This window comes from Numenius arquata, chromosome 33, assembly GCF_964106895.1.
Source record: "Numenius arquata chromosome 33, bNumArq3.hap1.1, whole genome shotgun sequence".
NCBI classification, from domain to species: domain Eukaryota; kingdom Metazoa; phylum Chordata; class Aves; order Charadriiformes; family Scolopacidae; genus Numenius; species Numenius arquata.
This window is the reverse complement of record NC_133608.1, coordinates 472,565-493,495: the sequence shown is the minus strand read 5'-3', so window position 1 is coordinate 493,495 and position 20,931 is coordinate 472,565. Positions and strand designations below refer to the sequence as shown.

Genomic DNA, 20,931 nt, shown 5'->3' with positions numbered 1-20,931 from the left:
TACCCACAGGAGAGGTAACGAGCCGCATTCGTTAGAGCGCCCACGAGCTGTTTAGCAACTCAGGGTATTAATTAGGTTTGGAAATTAATTTTTCAGGAGTTTGAGACATCCGTCTGCGGGAAAAGGGGTTCCCGGTGCGGGAAGGCGAGGAAAAACATTCCAGGACCCGAGTCTGTCTGCAGGAGAAGGGATCCATGGCTCAGGAAGAGAACATTTTGGGACACAAAATGGGTGTTTTCACGGATAATAAATGTCCCTCACGTGGAGGAGGTGAAATCTTCCCTCTCACGGATCCATCCCACCATCCCATCGGCTCCCAGATTTCCCAGGCACGGCCGAAGCATCCAGGAGCGGCGCTGGAGGAAAGGGTTTGAGATCAGGAGCTGACTCAGCACTTTGTCTTCACCTTAATCCTTAAATCTCCCTCCAAAGTCTCTCCTACAAAGAATTCCCAACGATTTGGAGGTTTTTCAGACGGGGTTCGGTGTCGCTCCGGCGATTCAAGGCCACGCACGTCCTCATCCATCAACCCATCCGGCAGGAAAGCTCCCGGCCGCAGCAGGAATAACCCCTGGAAACGAATTTCCTTATTTCCTTACTAATTTCCTCATTTCAGGAACGAAAAATCCACACTCCCGGTGACAATTAACCCCCGACGGCTTCAATTAAGCGTTTCATTGAAAGCGATTCGTGAGCATCGGCGGCGCCGGAGGGAGGAAAAGCAGAGCCGAGCCCTAAATCCCCAAACGCACGGAGACGGAAGGTTTGGAGCCGGGATTTCAGCCTCCGACCTCTCCCGAGCACCAGAAATTAAGGCAAAAATCACAGGATAATCTCAGGATCGTCCTTTTTTTTTTTTTTTTTTTCTTTTTTTATCTCCACCCACCAAAACATTCATCTTGAAAATGAAAACGGTTTTGTTACTATTTTTTTTTTTCCTTTTTTTTTTTTTTTTTTTTAAACAAACAAGACAAAACGCTGACACCACTTGAGTTTTCGTTCCGCGTTAAAGGGAAGAATAAAACACGGGGGGAGAACATTACAGTCACCTGGAAATTAACGCAGAAAACCTTTTAAAGGGCAGAAAGTTTTAAAAAAAAAAAAAAAAAAAAAAAAAAAAAGGGCCGGAATCGAATTTTTTGGATGTTTTTGGGAACAGACAAAACTACGGGGACAAACCACATCTTTCTTAAATATAGAAAAAATAAAAACAAAAACCCCACGAACGCCAAACTTTCAATTCCAGGGGAAGAAAAAAGGAAGTTTTCTTTTCCCTGCTGGGGAAGCAGTAGCCCTGGTTCGCACGCATGCTCCGAAGGAAATTCTCCTACTACAAAGCCATCTAAAAAAAAAAACCAAAAACGAGAGACCGCACAAAACCTAGCTACTAAAAAACGAAGGATTCGGTAAAAAAAAACAAACAAAAAAAACCAAACAAAAAACCAACCAACCACCCGTTTTCCACCCCCCCCAAAAAAAAAAAAAATAAAAAAGAAATCACTTTACAGGTCAAGGCTTCCGCTGCCTACGTGAGTTTAGTAGAATGAGAACTTAAAACATGTGCTATGAAATTCACAGATAACAGTTATGGGTGGTTTGGTTTTTTTTTTTAAAAAAAAAACAAAAAAACCAAAATAACAACAAGAAAAAAAAAAACCAACCCCAAAATACGTCGAGTCTTTTACGCGGCTCTTTCCCCGCATCCAGAGTTTACTCCGCGGCCTCCTCCTCCTCCTCTTGTGCTGCAGCAGCTTCCTCGCTTTCTTCCTCCTCCTCTTCCTCCTCCTCCACGCCTTCTCCAGGTTGTTGCTCCTCTTCCTCAGGGAGAGATTCCTCCGCGGGCGGGGAATTCTGCTCCTCCCTCTTCCCCGCGTCCGGCTCCTCCGCTTGTGCTTGTGCCTGGGCCCCCGCTTCCATCTCTGTCCCCGTTTTTTCTCCTTCTCCCTCATTTCCAGCTCCTTCCGGGTTCCCTTCGGGATCCTTGTTTCCCTCCTCAAGATTTTCCTCCTCTGGATTTTCTTCTTCTAAGTTTTCCTCCTCCGGATTTTCTTCTGGATTTTCTTCCTCCGGATTCTCTTCTTCCGCGTTTTCCTCCTCATCCTTATTTTCTGCTGTTCCTTCCTCTACGTTTCCACCGGCTCCACCTTCTCCTTCCTCGTGCTCCTCTTTTTCTTCTGGATCATCCGTGAAAGGATTCTCACCCTGAAAAAGAGAAGAGACAATTATTTCTCCGCTACGAATTTATCTCCGGGAGCTTCGAGGAATTCACGCCGGCTTCAGGCCGGAAAAACCCTCCCAAGAAGTCGAGCGTCACGATCCCACCGAAAACGGCTCCTGAAAGCAGATGCCTCCTGGAAAATTCAAATCAAGGCTAATTTTAGCGATGACGGGGCCAATGGTCTGGGCCCAAAATTTAAGCTGGAGGCCTCGCTCGTGTGTTCAGTGGGGCAGGAGGTGACAGATGAAGTCATCGGCATCAATAAACAAGTTTGAAGATGACACTGAGGTGTGTGGAGGGGTGGGATTCCATCCAGAGGGACCTGGCCAGGCTGGAGGTGGGACCCGTGAGAACCTCCTGAGCCCCAACCAGGCCAAAGGCAAGGTCCTGCCCGTGGGTCGGGGCAATCCCAAACCCAAGAGCAGCTCTGAGGAGAAGGACTTGGGGGTGTTGGTGGGGGAGAAGGTGGCCCAGAAAGCCCTCGGCAACCTGGGCTGCATCCCCAGCAGCGTGGCCAGCAGGGTGAGGGACCTGGCCAGGCTGGAGGTGGGACCTGTGAGAACCTCCTGAGGTTCAACCAGGCCAAGAGCAAGGTTCTGCCCGTGGGGTTGGGGCAATCCCAGCCCAAATCCAGGCTGGGGGGTGAAGGGAGGGAGAGCAGCCCTGAGGAGAAGGACTTGGGGGTGAGAAGGTGGCCCAGAAAGCCCCCGGCAACCTGGGCTGCATCCCCAGCAGGGCAAGGGGGGGGAATTCTGCCCCTCTGCCCCGCTCTGGGGAGATGTCCCCTGTCTCTGGGGACATCAGAAGGACATGGAGCTGTCGGAGCGGGGCCGGAGGAGGCCCTGGAGATGCTGGGAGGGCTGGAGCCCCTCTGCTGTGAGGACAGGCTGAGAGAGTTGGGGGGGTTCAGCCTGGAGAAGAGAAGGCTCCGGGGAGACCTTGGAGCCCCTTCCAGTCCCTAAAGGGGCTCCAGGAAAGCTGGGGAGGGAGCAGGGATGAAGGAGGAGAGCCATGGGACGAGGGGGAAGGGTTTTAAGGTAAAAGAGGGAAGATTTAGGTGGGATGTGGGGAAGAACTTCTTTGTTGTGAGGGTGGTGAGAGCCTGGCCCAGGTTGCCCAGAGAAGCTGTGGCTGCCCCATCCCTGGAGGGGTTCAAGGCCAAGGCTGGAGGGGGCTTGGAGCGACCTGCTCTGGTGGGAGGTGTCCCTGGATGGATCTGGGGGGGCTTTAAGGTCCCTTCCAACTCTAACAACCATTCTGTCATTATCAGCAAAGCAGGAATCTGATCTATTCTCCAAACACCCCCAAATCGCTTCGAATTTCGGCCTCCGTAGCCAAGGGCAGCCCCCGGGGAATTCCCACCGCCTGGAAGCTTCTCCCGCCCCGACCCCGCTCCGGAAATTCCTACCTTCAGGTACCGCTCCAGTTTCTTACTAATTAGTTTGTTGTTGAGGATGCTCCTGGCAACCACTAACGACGATTTCTTGGACTGCTCCATCATGGCCTGCGCCGGAGGAGGAAAAAAAAAAAAAAAACGCACTTCAATCCTGTTCTCAATTAACTCACGAGGCCAGTAATTAGTCATAGCTCATTAGCGGAAGCGGCACCGAGCAAATTGAGGTGTTCGGGTGGGCGACAAGGCAGAAATATTTAAGAAATCGGGAGATTTTCACCTTATTCCCCTAAATTTTGCCTTTGGGAAAGGCATGGGGCAACCGCAGGGGTTGTTTCACCCATTTCCACCAACGGCTTGGAATTTTTGGGTGGATTAAAGGTGAAATCGGGGACGTTTTGATCCTGCCGGACGGGGAACCGAGCGCCGCAGATGGCAACACGTCGCGATTTCCAACCGCGTGCCGCTAAGAGCTATTTTTTCCCCCAAAAAAGAGCTGCCGTCTGACAGCCGTCGCCTCGGAGCGTAACAACATCATCCCACGCGGGGAAGCCCCGAAAGCTGCTTGTTTTTGCCAAAAAAAAGGGGGCGAGAGACGGGAGACCTCGTTATCGGGGAGGCGCGGAGGGGTTTTAATCGCGCTAACGAGGCGGGGGGGCTCACCCGGCGGTTGTGGTTGTGGTCGAGGGACTTGAGGTGTTTCTGGATGATGCCGTACTGCATGGGGATGAAGAGGTCGCAGGCGGCGCAGTGAGCGGCCTCCACCTTCTTGATGAAGTGCTCCATCCCCACGTCTGGGAAGGAAGAGGAGAAGGGAATGAACCGGAAAATAATCCCGGAACCTGGGCTGTGGTAGGGATTGTACTCCATAAAGCCCCACCGCCACCGGCTCCTCCTCGAGCCTTCCTCCACCACCACCACCACGGCCTCCCCCTCGAGCCTCCCTCTGCCACCACCACAGCCTCTCCCCTTGAGGCTCCCTCTTCCGCCACCGGCTCCTCCTCGAGCCTTCCTCCACCACCGCCACAGGCTCCTCCTCCAGCCTCTACCCACCAAGGGCTCCTCCTCCTCCAGCCTCCCTCCACCCCGGCCTCCTCCTCCAGTCTTCTTCCGCCACCGGCTCCTCCTCGAGCCTCCCTCCACCACCACGGCCTCCTCCTCGAGCCTCCATCACCCACCACCACAGGCTCCTCCTCGAGCCTCCATCCGCCAGGGGCTCCTCCAGCCTCCCTCCACCCCGGCCTCCTCTTCCAGTTTTCCTCCGCCACTGGCTCCCCCTCAAGCCTTCATCACCCACCACCATGGGCACCTCCTCGAGCCTTCCTCCACCACTGCCACAGGCTCCTCCTCGAGCCTCCATCTGCCAGGGCCTCCTCCTCCAGTCTTCCACTGTCACAGGCTTCCCCTGTGAGCCTCCCTCCATCTGCCACGGCCTCCCCCTCGAGGCTCCCTCCACCACTATGTCCTTCTCTTCGAGCCTCCCTCCACCGGCTCCTCCTTGAGCCTCCCTCCACCCCAGCCTCCTCCTCCTCCAGTCTTCTTCTGCCACGGGCTCCTCCTTGAGCCTCCCTCTACCACCACCGACTGCTCCTCGAGCCTTCCTCCACAACCACCACAGCCTCCTCCTCGAGCCTGCCTCCACCGCCATCACCAGCTCCTCCTCAAGCCTGCCTCCGCCACCACCGCCGCCTCCTCCTCGAGCCTCCCTCCACCACCACCATGGCCTCCTCCTCGAGCCTCCCTCCACCACCACCATGGCCTCCTCCTCAAGCCTCCCTCCACCACCACCACGGCCTCCTCCTCAAGCCTCCCTCCACCACCACCGACTCCTCCTCCAGTCTTCTTCTGCCACGGGCTCCTCCTCGAGCCTCCCTCCACCACCATCACCAGCTCCTCCTTGAGCCTCCCTCCACAACCGCCACGGCCTCCTCCTCGAGCCTCCCTCCGCCACCGGCTCCTATTTTTACTATTTCCTCTTTCTGGAGTGACTGGGCCGCGGATTCCGGCAGGGAAGGACCTCGCTGCGCACAGCCGGGCTGTGAATCTCACCTTGCGTGAGGTCTTGGTCCCTATAGATCTGCTGAATGACGGCGTTTATGTCTTCGATTGCTTTACGACGCTCTTCGGTTTTCCTGGTTTTATTGGCAACGTATTCCTGGGCGGCAGAATATTGGGAATTAATTTGTTTACCCTCCAACTTTTAAGTGCATTTCTACCATGAAAAATCCTAAAAATGCCATTTCTCCAAGTCCCGTGGGTTCAGCACCTAAATCGCCCCCTCCGGCCACCAAAATCTGTGGTGGGCAAGTAGTTTATTTCCTACCAGTGCGACCAGAAGTTAAACGACCTCCTCGGAAGAGGGCAGTCGAGGCAGAGCTGATGCTTCAGCCCAACTTTACTCCACCTTTTCTAGCACTTTCCACCGTGGTTAATTAGAGGGGCAGTTTAGGGGCTTTATACCGCTTCCAAAATAATATTAATTAGTAATTAGTAAGAAGAATAACGCACCTCTCTTAAATCTAGGGGACAGAGACATGGCCAGAGGCTCACCTGGAGAAAATCGGCCGTCTGTTGAGGCAGTTTGGTGCCAACGAATTTGAAATGTTCCTTGTGGAATTTACTCTCGAGGTGACTGTTCATCTCGTCGTCGTAGAAGGTCCGATATTTGCATAACGAACAAACAAACTGGATCCTGTTGAGAGAGGGGGAAGCGAAAGGATATTCAATTCCAACCCCTCCGTTCCGGCTCTCTCTCACCGCATCCGCTCCCACCTGCTCTACTTTTAAGATAAATTCATGGAATTAAGGATTTACGGGATGTTTCCCCAGTTTCTCTCCCCCCCCCCCCCCCCTCCGTTTCTGTGTCTCTTTTAAGCACGGACAGCGAGAAGACTGGAGGGAGAGCAAAGCAGCTTCTACAAGGACCAGACAAAGCACTGGGACAACTGGGAACGAGAGGACGGAGCCCGACTGCGAGTGCGACATCGCTAAAAAGAAATTAAATCAAAATATAAAGAGACTTTACCTTTCCACCATGCGATCCCGATGCCTCTTCTTTTGCCTCTCTTGGGTTTTCTTGCCCGCCTGCAATTTGCGTTTGATTTGACTGATCTCTTCTTGAATGGTTAAAGCACCTGAGTGTTTAAAGCAGGGTGGATTTCAGGGCACTACTTGAGGACACCACCCGATTTAAAGAGAATCGCCCTCCGCGAGTTGAGTCCTTCGGGCCCAACCACGACCTACGGACGCCGCAGAGTCGAGAAGCTGCTCCCGACGGACGCCCCAAATTGCCTTTCCCCCCCCCCCCCAAAAACTGCGCCGGGAAAGGCTTGGGGGCGGGGGGGGAACCACGACAGAAAGACTCTAATTGCCATTTCCCAGCTCTTTATTTTAATTACCATTTGCTACGACCGGTTTTATGAGGTTTTAAGTATTAATTAGTTCCAAGTTTGATTTTTTTTTTTTAAGTACCGCCCGCTCTGATTTGTTCAGCCTCAAAGCGAACACGGACGATGCGATAAGGTTTCGGGTAAAGGGGGGATGAATTTATACCACTTCTTTATTTACATCATTTATTTTTGGGACAGAAAAGCTGCTTTTTCTGGGCGGGATCAAATTTACGCTGCCCCACGGTGGGACGACACCTCGCCCAGAGGTTTCTTTCCTGCTTCTCTATGCTCCCTCCGGGTATCGAGGGGCTTCTCCCACCGGTCCCATCTCTCCAAACTGGGAAACTCCAGCCCAAAAAACTTACCCAAAACCAAATCTACGGCAGAGGGAGGAAATTCAGTCTGCTTCCCTAAGCCCCCAGGAGAGCGGCTTCCCCAACCTACCTTGACCGAGGGCTCCAGCTCCTCCCTAGCAGGGTTTTTACAGCATTTCCTTATCCCTGAGCAGACACAAAGGATGGGATTTCATCTGACTAAATGCAGACGTTAGAGCTGAGCTACTCCCCTGTCCCCCCGGCGGCGGCGATCGGAGGGGTCTCGTCCTCGGGAACAAGTCAATTAATGCCCTGGGAAGGGCCCCCCCCTCCCCCAGTTTCTCTCGGCGATAAAATCCCACTGGAGCCTCCACCGTTCTCGTTGGTAGGACCCCAACCTCTGATATCCACCAGAGCGGTGCCCCCCGGGGACTCGGGGACACGCAGGGAAGCTCAAATCCCCCCCGCTTCGTGGAGAAGGGGCAGAGGTTTAGCTCAGGTCACCAGGACGCAACGAACCAGAAGGGACAGCGAAGCCACGAGACAAACGGACTCTGAGAACCAAAGGAGCCTGAAAACCCACCAAAAAATAGCCTGAAAACCCACGAGGAAAAAAAAAAAAAAGCCCCAAAACCCACAAAAAACAAAAAAAATACAGCCTGAAACCCCACGAGAAAAAAAAATATAGTCTGAAAACCCACGGAAAAAAAAAAGCCTGAAAACCCACCAAAAAAAAAAGCCTGAAAACCCACCAAAAAAAAAAGCCTGAAAACCCACGGGATTTAACTGGGAATTTCTCTTCTGGCCCCCTCGGAGAGGAAGGGGGAGCTTCGGAGCGCAAAGGAGCCATTGCACACGTCAACTCACCTTTTTCTGAATCTCTTCCTTCTTCATCTTCCCCCTCCTAAAAAAAAAAAAGAAAACCGCAACTTTAAAGTAAAAACCAGCTGGAGAAAGGGAGCGTCTGGTTTGGGGTCTTCCCCAGCTTCTCCAACCCTCTCCAGGCACTCAAAGCACCCCTCGGAGGAGGGACATTCCCCATCGGAAGAGGGACATTCCCCAGCGGATCCCAGCGTGGCAGGAGAAGCTTCTCCGACACCTCCAGGTCTTATTTCCGAGAGATCTCCCTCCACCGAGCCGAAAGGCGCCGGCAAAGGGGTTCCTTCAGCCCCCAAATAGAGCGAGGCAACAGAATCCCACGCTCCGGAATTCTTCCCATCGCAGGAAATGGATATTTTTTGGGCTTTGGGGTTATTTTTCCACTTAAAGCTCTTTGCACGTGGGTTTTTTACTGTGTTTTGACACCATAAAGCATCCACGCTTCCCTCCGCAGAACATTTTCCTTCTGTCCTCTCCCCTTTACTCATCCCTGACTCCGTTTGGGAATAACGTGGGAATCCAGGCACCTGCCCTCACCAGCTCCAGCACCTCCAACCAAAACTCCAGCTTTTCACCCCGATAAAGTCGTTTTGAAGAGTTACTTACGCCTCTGGAGCCCTCTTTCTCCTCTTTTTCTCCCGATTCTCCTTCCGTTCCCTCCTCTGAAAGGAAAAAAAAAAAAAAAAAAAAGAGTCTTGGCATCAAGAGAAATAACCCAAATCGGCCCCAAAAGATTCGTCACTGCGCCAAACGGGCAACGAAGAACGATGAAAATGATGGAAATCAGGAAAACGGCAGCTTTTTACCGCTCCCGAACCCCCCCGAAGCCGCTTGGCTCTCACCGTTGTCGGAGTCGGAGTTGTCGGAGCCGTCCGTCTTGGCCGCTTTGCTGTCGGGCTCGTCGGAGCTGTTCGTTTGCTTCCGTTTCTTGGCCCCCAGATCTTTCTTCATTTTCTTTTTCTGGGGCTTTTTTGAGAGAAGAAAAAGCTTTAATCCCAGTGCCCTCCGCGGGCAGCGACATCGTATTTTACTCATTTTTTACCGAGTTAAGCTTCCTCTTTAAAGTTCTAACAGGCAGAGTCCATCGGGAAGGACATAATCCACCACACCTCCATCCCATAATATTGGGGATTAAGCCCTGAAGGACCCCAACATCCTCCTACCTTCAAAAAAACCAAAGTTTTTAGGATTAAAACATCCCACGTATCGATAGCGCTGCGCAACTGAGTGCGGCCTCCTCTGGCTGCCGAGGAGAAAACGTGCCCCAAAGCCAATAACAACCAAAAATATGTATTTTCACTTCCCAGAGTGTGTTTTTCCAGAGCCAATAACAACCAAAAATATATATTTTGTCTTCCCAGGGTGTATTTTGGAGCCCTTCGTGGCAGGACGCGAGGGTCTGGTGGGAAATAGGGCTGTTGGGAAACAGGCTGGAGAGTTGGGTGGAGAGGAACCTGATGAAGTTCCACCAAGGGCAAGTGTAGGGTGCTGGCCCTAGGGAGGACTCACCCCACAAACCAGTCGAGGTTGGGGGTGACCTGCTGGGGAGCAGCTCTGAGGACAGAGACCTGGGAGTCCTGGTGGACAACGGGGTGACCGTGAGCCACCAACGTGCCCTGGTGGCCAAGAAGGTCTCCTGGGGGGCATTAAGAAGAGCGTTGGCCCCGGGTGGAGGGAGGTCATCCTGCCCCTCTGCTCTGCCCTGGGGAGGCCCCGTCTGGAGCACTGGGACCAGTTCTGGGCTCCCCAGTTCCAGAAGGCCAGGGAACTGCTGGAGAGGGTCCAGCAGAGGGCTACAAAGATGGTGAGGGACGAGAACATCTCTGTGATGAGGAAGGGCTGAGGGACTTGGGTCTGTTTAGTCTGGAGAAGAGAAGACTGAGGGGGGATCTCATCGATGGTGGGTGTCAGGAGGATGGGGCCAGTCTTCTTCCAGTGGTGCCCAGTGACAGGACAAGAGGGAACGGGCACAAACTGGGACATGGGAAGTTCCATCTCAACACGAGGAGGAACTTCTTGACTTTGAGGGTGGCAGAGCCCTGGAAGGGGCTGCCCAGAGAGGGGGTGGGGTCTCCGTCTCTGGAGACATCCCAACCCCCCCTGGATGGGACCCTGTGGGACCTGCTCTGGGTGCCCCTGCTCTGGCCGGGGGCTGGAGGAGACGATCTCCAGAAGGTCCCTTCCCATCCCAAACCATCCTGTGATTCTGGGAAATAAATCTCCCATCGAGCCGAGCCAGGGGGAGGATATCGCAAAAAGTACTTACTTTAAAATCCGAATCCCACATTTTCCAGTTTCTCCTCATTCGTTGTTTCATCATTCCTCCCCCGTAGCGCATGTTTCCCGAAAAGCCTCGCATTCCCTGGAACACGCCGAGTTCTGGGATAATGTTGTGGGAAAAGAGGGAAGGGAGCCTGGAGGAGCCGTGGGGACCGAGACCTCGCGATCCCATGGATTGGGGAGGTTCGTTCCACTGTCCGCCCATTCGCCCGGGGTAGGAAGAGCCCATGGGTCTGTTATTCCGTCCGTCTCTCCCCCAATTTTGACCCCGTTGGCCAAAATTATCCCGGGCTCTGTTTTGGTATTGATCCCGGCGGTTTCCGTAAAAGTTGTCGTAGTGCCCTTCGTAGGCGTTCTCGGTGTCGTGCTCCGACTCGTTGTAGTCGTAGCCGGATCGATACATGTCGCGGTCGTTCATGGAAGACCTGGAGTCGTAGGATTCGTAGGAGTCGTACCTGCAAGAGAGGCGGCGGCGGCGAGAAACCAGTCAGAAAAGGCGGCAGAAATCAAGCAAAAACCTTCAAAATAAGATTTTTAGGCTTATTTTTAGGGTTATTTTTCAATCGACGGCCGCGTCACGCAACAAGGGACATATTTCACGGGGTGGGACAGGAGATGGACCAGTAAAAACTGGGGACAGAGCTTCAAGATTCCAGTTCCGGTGAGGGAGGAACCGGGGGATCCCTCAAACCACCTAATTCTTCCAAAATCACCCAAATATTTTAAAACAATAATAAAGTTGAGTGAAAATTCCTTCAGCTGGGGGTTACGGCTCTGTCCCCGCTCCCAAAAATGTGGTTTAGGAGCGGCCGACGCAAACCAGGAGCTGCTCATCCTCCCCAAGTTCCACCTTCTCCAGAAATACTTCCGGGAACAGCGCGATTTCCTCCTCGGATACTCCAGAAACACCCCGAAAACCTAATCCAGACCCTTCTTTCCTCACTCCTCCTACGCAATCCATTCCCGAAGGGACAATTTTCCCCCAAACGGAAAACCAACGTGTGCCCCAATCGATTTAAATCCTTTTTTTTTTTTTTTTCCCCCTCTGGGAAATGAAGCCGCGGAAGATTTTTTAATTTTCTATTTTGTGATATTGAAACGCTTTATCCTGGAATTTAAGGCTTCGCGACGCTCAGGCGGGCGAGGAGGAAACCCGGAGCTCGAGGAAAAGATGGTGGCGCTGAACTGAGGAACCTCGAGAGGACGGAGATGGGAATTATTGGGGTGGGGGGGCAAAGGGGAAAAAGATGGGGAAAATTATTGGGGGAAAAAGATGGTTTTGTGGCTCTGAAGTCAGCAGAAAAGTCACGCGGGGACACGAGGAGGGACATGGGGGCCACAAAATCCCACGGAGGAGCTGCCGTGTCCGGTTACGCGGCGGTGGGAGCAGCTGGAGGCTGAGCAGCTCCTTTTCCGCCCCGTTATAACCCGGAGCCGATGTTTTTTTCCCAGTGATTTCTCTTCCTCTTACCACGTTTCTCCTTATTTCTTGCACGGAGCTGGGGGATTTTTTTGGGGCTTTTAATAAAGCCAATCCCATTCCCAACTGGTGCGGGGCGGAAACGCCGCAGGAGGGTGTCCGTGGGGAAACCCAAATCCACATTGGAGGGGACAAGAATGCAAGGAATGATCCTGCAACTCCTTTCCAGCGCGGTTAAATCCAGGAAATGAGCAAAAAAAAAAATAATAAATGGATTTATAAAAATATTAGGGATGTATCGCTTCCGAGGAGGATCCGACGCATCATTTCATGGGAGTTTTACTCTTCCGGGAGCGCAGGAGCGGAGCAGGAAACAGTCGCGTCCCAATTATCAATATTTCCTCCTCGTTTTTGCTTTGTCCAACCTCCTTTTACTTATTTAAGGCATTAAAAAGCAGAAATGAAGCGGTCGCCCCGCAGAAACACCGAGTCCTGGCCCAAAACTCACCGCGCACCTAAATAAATGAGAAATCTTTGGGGAAAGAATCCTCTTTATTAGGATTTCAAGGTTAATTAAGATCAGGGAGGAGGTGACGACGTGGTAGAGCTGAGCATCTGCTGCGACACCGGCTCCAAAACCCTCACCGCAGCAGCGCCAGTCGGTTATTAATCGAAATTAGTAATTTAAACTCGGATGCAATATGAAATAGGGCCTCGTTTTCCTCAGTATCACTCTAGAAATACAGAATGAAACTCCTCAGAATGTTCCTTATAATTATTATTTTCCTGAAGAAGTCCAAATTTCAGCCACTGTCGGAAACACTGGGCTCTAAGTCCCAAATTTGGATTTTTTTTTTTTTTTTTTGCAAATTTGGGGATGAAAATGGAGTGTAAAAGCCTATTTTATAGTTCCGGTGGATGAGAAGAGGGCGGCTGGACCTTTGCTGGAGTCACACCACCAGAAAAGGCAAAAAGGAGACCAAGGAGGGACAAACCCAGCAGCAACAACCCTTAACAAGCAGCAGATCGTTAGCGCCTCATAGAATGGTTTGGGTGGGAAGAGACCTTAAAGATCATCGAGTTCCAACCCCCCTGCCCTGGGCAGGGACACCTCCCACCAGAGCAGGTCACTCCAAGCCCCCTCCAACCTTGGCCTTGAACCCCTCCAGGGATGGGGCAGCCACAGCTTCTCTGGGCAACCTGGGCCAGGCTCTCACCACCCTCACAGCAAAGAAGTTCTTCCCCACATCCCACCTAAATCTTCCCTCTTTTACCTTAAAACCCTTCCCCCTCATCCCATGGCTCCCCTCCCTGATCCCCGATCCCTCCCCAGCTTTCCTGGAGACGCCCCCTTTAGGGACTGGAAGGGGCTCCAAGGTCTCCCTGGAGCCTTCTCTTCTCCAGGCTGAACCCCCCCAACTCTCTCAGCCTGTCCTCCCAGCAGAGGGGCTCCAGCCCTCCCAGCATCTCCGGGGCCTCCTCCGGCCCCGCTCCGACACCTCCGTGTCCTTCTGATGGCCCCAGAGACAGGGGACATCTCCCCAGAGCGGGGCAGAATCCCCCCCCCTCGCCCTGCTGGGGATGCAGCCCAGGTTGCCGGTGGCTTTCTGGGCCACCTTCTCACCCCCAAGTCCTTCTCCTCGGGGCTGCTCTCCCTCCCTTCACCCCCCAGCCTGGATTTGTGGCTGGGATTGCCATGTCCCAGGTGCGGGACCCTGTCCTTGGCCTGGTTGAACCTCAGGAGGTTCTCATGGTCCCACCTCTCCAGCCCGTCCAGGTCCCTCTGGATGCCACCCCTTCCCTCCAGCGCGTCACCGTGCCACACAGCTGGGTGTTGTCAGCAAACTCCCTGAGGGTGCACTCTGTCCCACCGTCCACGTCTCCAACAAAGATGCTGAACAGCACCGGTCCCAGTACCGACCCCTGAGGAACACCACTCGTCACCGGTTTCCACTTGGACACCGAGCCGTTGACCACAACTCTGTGAGTGTGACCACCCAGCCAGTTCCTCATCCACCCAGTGGTCCGTCCATCAAATCTATGACTTTCCAGTTTAGAGACCAGGACAGTTTCAAACCCTTTGCATAAGGTCCAGGTAGACGACATCAGTTGCTCTGCCCTTGTCTACCAAGGCTGTGCCAATATCCTAAAAGGCCACCACATTTTTTGAAGATGGGGGTTAATTTTTCCCCTTTTCCAGTCAGCGGGAACTTCACCAGGTCAAGGTGGAGGTCGAGGGAGGTCATTCTCCCCCTCTGCTCTGCACTGGTGAGGCCACAACTGGAATACTGCGTCCCGAAGACACGCAACGGATTTGGGGTTCAAACCTCAGGTTTTGGGGTGTTTTGTGGGTTAGATGGATGGAGAGTGAGGTGGATGGAAAAGTGGCTGAAAGACAGAGCTCAGAGGGGGGTGATGAGCGGCACAGAGTCCAGCTGGAGGTCCGTGACCAGTGGTGGTCCCCGGGGGTCAGTACTGGGTCCAGTCCTCATCAGTGGCCTGAGTGAAGGGATGGAACGTCCCCTCAGCACCTTTGCTGGTGACACCCAACTGGGAGGAGGGGGTGACACACCGGAAGGAGGTGCCACCGTCCAGCGAGACCTAAAGAGTTGGGTGGAGAGGAACCTGATGAAGTTCCACCAAGGGCAAGTGTAGGGTGCTGGCCCTGGGGAGGACTCACCCCACAAACCAGTCGAGGTTGGGGGTGACCTGCTGGGGAGCAGCTCTGAGGACAGAGACCTGGGAGTCCTGGTGGACAACGGGGTGACCATGAGCCACCGACGTGCCCTGGTGGCCAAGAAGGTCTCCTGGGGGGCATTAAGAAGAGCGTTGGCCCCGGGTGGAGGGAGGTCATCCTCCCCCTCTGCTCTGCCCTGGGGAGGCCCCGTCTGGAGCACTGGGACCAGTTCTGGGCTCCCCGATTCAAGAGAGACAGGGAACTGCTGGAGAGAGTCCAGCGAAGGGCAACGAAGATGATGGAGGGATTGGAGCATCTCCCTGCTGAGGAAAGGCTCAAAGAGCTGGGGCTCTTCAGCCTGGAGAAGAGAAGGCTGAGGGGAGACCTTATCAATGCTGACAAGTACCTAAAGGGTGGGTTGAAGGAGGATGGAGCCGGACTCTTTTCAGTGGTTCCCAGCGACAGGACGAGGGGCAACGGGCACAAGCTGGAACATGGGAAGTTCCGTTCAAATATAAGGAAAAACTTCTTCCCAGTGAGGGTGCCAGAGCCCTGGAACAGGCTGCCCAGGGAGGGTGTGGAGTCCCCTTCCCTGGAGATCTTCAAGACCCGCCTGGATGCTCCTGAGCGATGTGCTCTGGGCAACCCTGCTTTGGGAGGGGAGTTGGACTGGATGATCTCTAGAGGTCCCTTCCAACTCCCACAACCCCGTGATTCTCAAATATGACGGGAAGCGGTTTAGCAACTTCATCCTCCAGCTCCCTCAAGACCCGTGGAAGCTCCCTCGGGACCCGTGAGAGTCCTGAGCCTCTCCTCGCCCGCTGTCCCCTCGCTCACCTGTCCCCTCCGGAGCCGTAGTGTCCCCCCTGCATGGCCTCGGCGTCCATGTGCGACACCATGTCCAAGCGCTGGTTCATTTTGGCCATGACGGCCTCGGCGTTGCCTCCCCCCGAGCCCTCGGGGTTCATGTCCACGTCCGAATTGGCCATTTCCCAGGAGTTGGAGGTGGCCACTCCGTAGCCGTAATTCCCCGAGTTCTCCTGGCCGTAGCCATAGCCGTAACCGTACCCCTCATAACCTGGAATAACAACAAAAAAACATAAGAAATCCGAGTTTATTTCCAGTTTTTCACCTTTGCCGATATTTTAATTTGAATAAATGTGCCCTGAGCAATTGCCAGGGAGTTAAAATAATAATTAAAAAAGCTCCCATTTCTATTGAAGCCACCTATAAACTTCGAACCCCTTGAGCTGATAAAGGTTGAAGGGAACAATTTGCTGGGATAAATCCCATAAAAACCACAACCACGGCCTGTAGCTTCCTCCATCCGACCTGTTCCGGAGAGGAATAAACACGGCCAAGGCAGAGCCTCCACAAAAACCCGCGGAGGTATCCAAGAACCATTTTTAGCCGGTTTTTAGTTTGATATGAAGCCGTCGGCAGCCGGAGGGACACGGTTACCTTCGCCGGGAGGCAACATAAGCTGCTTTACAAGCCCTTAAATCCATAGGGATGAGGCCAGAGCACGTCTCCGACCCTTCAAAGACACAGCGGCTGAGGACTGAAAGCAAAAACCCTTCCAGCTCCGCATTTCCCACACATTTTCCATCAGAAAATGACAGAGAGGCCTCTTCTCTCGCTAAAGAAGCCAAAAACGCTATAAACGGGAAAAAAACCCACCGTAGGAAAAACACACAAAGCCAATTAAAAGCTTGATGAAGCTTAAAATTCAATTTTTTTCTCCCCCCAGCCCTTTTGTTTGGCTGCTGGAACAGGCGGAGGGAGTTTAAATTCCCCAGCCGTCACCTGAACTGACTTCATTCCAGTTTTCAAAGTGTCAAAAGGGGGGGTTTTTTAGGGTAAAACAACCCCAAAACCCAAATATCCTGCTCCGAGCGGTTTTCCTGGGCAACCGTTTACAGCAACAAAGGGGTATTTTTAGGGTAAAACAGCTCGAGAAACCAAATATTCTGCTTTGAACCACTTTTACATGCAACCATTTACAGCAACAAAGAGGTTTTTTGGGGGAAAACAACCCCAAAATCCAAATATCCTGCTCTGAACGGTTTTCCTAGGAACCCATTTACAGCATCAAAGGAGTATTTTTAGGGGAAAATGATCCCAAAAACCCCAAATATTGTTTCAAACAGTTCCCCTGTAAAAACATTTACAGCAACAAAGGGGTTTTTTTAGGGGAAAACAACCCCAAACCCCAAATATTCTACTCCAAACAGCTTTTCTGCGCGACCATTTATAGCAACAAAAGGGTTTTTTGGGGGAAAACAAGCCCAAAACCCCAAACACCCTGTTTCAAACGGTTTTCCCGTACAACCCTTTACAGCAACAAAGTTTTCTGTCGGCTCCGATGTGAATTTTGAAAATAAAAGAAGAAAATCCTCAGGGAGAGGCCACACGAGGTCTCCCGTTACGGCGGTGGATCGTCACCGATCTCGGCGCGTCTCCCCCCAGGCCCAAGAAACGGATGTGAAGTGGGAAGCAAGAAACCAATCTGCCAGAAAATGAGCCCAGTTTTTAACCGCACTTGCCTCTGTTTGTCCCAGAGTTCCAGTCGCCGTAACCTAGAAAAAGAGAAAAAAAAAAAAAAAAAAAAAAAAAAGAGCAATTAAAGAAGAGTTTATCGTTAGCGGGGTGCTGGCCGCCGGAGAGATTCTCGTTACCCAGCCTCAAAAACGAGGCCCCCCGAAAATCCATGAGTCTTGCACCAAATATGGAGGGAACGGGATATAATCCCCGCCAGAGCCAAACCCTTCTCTCGTTTTACACAAAACCGGGTTTTTAATTTCCAGCCGAGCTCCCGCTAACGATTTTCTCCAACCGGGTATTTGGGGAGCGGAAGCAAAACGAGAAGGATCTTACATGGAATAAACCTCGTTCCGATTAATGCCTGAAAAAGGGGGGAATCGGGACACGTCGGGGAAGTTTTAATCCCAATTTGCAGCCTCCCGGGACTGACATTCAGACGCCCTTTGGGGTGAAAAAGGGACCTCGAGGGCGTCGCTGCCCTTTGGCCCCACAGGAAACCAGCCAAAAGATGGAGATTCCAGGATGGGAAGACGCCGGGGAGGGGGGGGGGGGGGGGGGGGAAGGAGCCCCGACACCCCATCAAAAAAGAAAAACCACCATTCCCCCAATGTTAATGTACTAATTACGGCCTCGTTAAGCGGGGTACAGTACGCGCAGGGCTCCCCTTCATTACCGACACACACGCCGTGGGAAAGCGGTGTTACCTGTGTGATCATTGTGTGATTTCCCTCTTAATTAAAAACTCCTCTTCCCAGATGAAAGGTCATTTTTTAATTTTATTTTTTTTTTCTTCCTCCCCCCCCCCCCCCCCCCAGTGACAGTTGAAACATCTGACAGGGAATATCACAGCAAATCCCTTCCTACACCCCCCCCCGGGCTCCACAGGTGAGCCGAGACACCGCTCCAGGAGCCAGAAAAGAAATAAAAACGCCAAGATTTAAAGGAAATCAAGGCAAAACCGCCGTTACATGAAGCGAGGAGGTGAGTTCCAGCAGGAACCTGCGGGAGGAGGAGGAGGGATTCCTCTCAGCTGCCGCCGCCAGGCAGCAATCAGAGGGCACCTAATTAAGCTGGGTGAAGAAACGAATCAATTTTTCTGTCAGAAATAGAGCCCGGCTCGCTCCCTTCGCCCCCGCCGCCCGCACCGGGGCTGGAAGCTCGCCCTGCCCCCCGGGGGAGGGCCGGGAAGCGGAGGGACCGAGGCCACAGCGGGGCTCTGGGGCGGAGCCGCCCCCCCCCTCGGCCCTGAGGCCCCGCTGACAGGGGGACGGGGCGAAGCCGGGCGGCGGCAGCGCCCGTCACCCCTCATGGGCCTGCCCGGCGGCCGCCGCGGCCCCGGCCTCCCCACCCCCGTTCCCCCCCGCCGCCTTCACGACCGGCCCTGGGGGACCGTGGACGGCCCCGGGTGCCGGGTCTCCCTTCCCCCCGCGGGGCCGCCCCCCGCCGCCATCTTGCGCCGCCGCCCCTCACCTGAGTAACTCATGATGGCGGCGCCGCCGCCCGCCCGCCGCCTCCTCCTGCGCGAGACGGTAACGGCGGCGCGCGAGCCCCGCCTCCCCGCCCCATTGGCCGCGCCGCTCCGCCTCCCCCTCTCTCATTGGTCGGCGGTCCCCCTCCGCGCCCCGCCGCGATTGGTCCGGCCTTCACCCCCCTCCCCTCCCACAGGGCGGCCCCCGCGGCGATTGGCCGAGGCAGGTGTCAATCGCGGCGCGGCGCGCTCCTCGCTCAATGGGACCCGCAAGGCTGAGCGCTGACTGGCCGGCGCGGCTGTCGCCTGGCGAGGAGGCGTGGCCTCTACCGCTGCGCTCTCTGATTGGCCTGCTGCTGGGCGGGGGGGGCGGGCTCACCCCCCCGCTTGAGCCAATGGCGTTGCACACCTGCCTCGGGCCGCCGGCCCCGCCTCCCCGCGTCGCGCCGCCCGCTGCTATTGGCTGCGGCCGCAGAGGCTCCGCCCCCCTCCCGCCTGGGACACGCGCGCCACCCACCCGTGACCCGGCCCCACGGCGCGCGCGTGAGGGGGGGGACGAGGGGGGAGTCCCCGGGTGGGGGGGGGGGGGGGGGGGAGCGGAATTAAAGGGACACCCCCCCCCCCATGTCACACGTTGAGGGGGGATGTCGTGGGGGTCGGGGGTGGCCGGGGGCGGGGTCAAGGTCACCTCGTGACCCCCGGTGACCCCAAATCCCAGGACAAGGGGCCACATCCCGAGCCCGGTGTCCCCCCCTTTCCCGGGACACAGCCCCACCCTGACCCAGTGTCCCCATTCCCTGGGGACACGGGGCCTCATCCACACCCCGGTGTCCCCTTTTCTGGGGGTCAAGGTCACATGTTGACCCCACTGTACCCAAACCCCAGAGGTCAAGGCCAAATCCTGTCCCTGGTGTCCCCAATCCAGGGACAGGGCCACATCCTGATCCCGGTGTCCCCTTTTCCAGGGGTTCAAGGTCACATCCTGTCCCTGGTGTCCCCAAATCCCTTCAACTTGACCCCGGTGACTCCAGTGTCCCCTTTTCCCAGGGGTCAAGGTCACATCCCATCCCCAGTGTCCCCTTTTCCCACGACACGGGGCCACATCCTGACCCCAGTGTCCCCAAATCCAGGGACAGGGCCACATCTTGACCCCAGTGCCCCCTTCTCCCAGGGGTCAAGGTCACATCCTGACCCCACTGTCCCCAAATCCTGGGACAGGGCCACATCCTGACCCTAGTGTCCCCTTTCCCAGGGGTCAAGGTCACATCCCGTCCCCGGTGTCCCCTTCTCCCACGACACCAGGCCACATCCTGACCCCGGTGTCCCCAAATCCCTTCAGCTTGACCCCGGTGACCCCACTGTCCCCTTTCCCCAGGGGTCAAGGTCACATCCTGATCCCAGTGTCCCCTCTCCCAGGGGTCAAGGCCAAATCCCGTCCCCGGTGTCCCCAAATCCAGGGACAGGGCCACATCTTGACCCCAGTGTCCCCTTCTCCCAGGGGTCAAGGTCACATCCTGACCCCACTGTCCCCCTATTCCAGGACATGACCTCACCCTGACCCCAGTGTCCCCTTTCCCAGGGGTCAAGGTCACATCCTGACCCCACTGTCCCCAAATCCTGGGACAGGGCCACATCCTGACCCTAGCGTCCCCAAATCCCAGGGGTTCAAGGCCAAATCCCATCCCCGGTGTCCCCAAATCCCTTCAACTTGACCTCAGTGACCCCAGTGTCCCCTTTTCCCAGGGGTCAAGGTCACATCCCGTCCCCAGTGTCCCCTTTTCCCACGACATGGGGCCACATCCTGACCCCAGTGTCCCCAAATCCCGAGACAGGGCCACATCTTGACCCCAGTGTCCCCTTCTCCCAGGGGTCAAGGTCACATCCTGACCCCACTGTCCCCCTATTCCAGGACATGACCTCACCCTGACCCCAGTGTCCCGTTTCCCAGGGGTCAAGGTCACATCCCGTCCCCGGTGTCCCCTTCTCCCACGACACCAGGCCACATCCTGACCCCGGTGTCCCCAAATCCCAGGGGTTCAAGGCCACATCCCGTCCCTGGTGTCCCCAAATCCCTTCAACTTGACCCCGGTGACCCCACTGTCCCCTTTCCCCAGGGGTCAAGGTCACATCCTGATCCCAGTGTCCCCTCTCCCAGGGGTCAAGGCCAAATCCCGTCCCCGGTGTCCCCAAATCCAGGGACAGGGCCACATCTTGACCCCAGTGTCCCCTTCTCCCAGGGGTCAAGGTCACATCCTGACCCTGGTGTCCCCAAATCCCAGGGTTTCAAGGCCACATCCCGTCCCCGGTGTCACCAAGTCCCAGCACCGGGGGTCACATCCTGAGCAGGGA

The 20,931-nt window shown here is 54.8% G+C and overlaps 1 protein-coding gene across 1 annotated transcript; it reads right to left on the bottom strand.

Moving 5' to 3' along the window:
• Positions 1-874: 874 nt before the first annotated feature.
• Positions 875-18,704, bottom strand: AKAP8L (A-kinase anchoring protein 8 like). Its single transcript, XM_074165141.1, has 13 exons — positions 18,585-18,704; positions 17,117-17,149; positions 15,408-15,648; positions 10,460-10,928; positions 9,036-9,159; positions 8,800-8,855; positions 8,182-8,218; positions 6,637-6,745; positions 6,162-6,303; positions 5,661-5,766; positions 4,275-4,405; positions 3,627-3,722; positions 875-2,202 (listed from the first exon to the last, which is right to left on the bottom strand). The coding sequence occupies exons 1-13, from the start codon at positions 18,595-18,597 to the stop codon at positions 1,711-1,713; spliced, it is 2,049 nt and encodes a 682-aa protein (XP_074021242.1). The 5' UTR covers positions 18,598-18,704; the 3' UTR covers positions 875-1,710.
• Between the last annotated feature and the right edge of the window lie 2,227 nt (positions 18,705-20,931).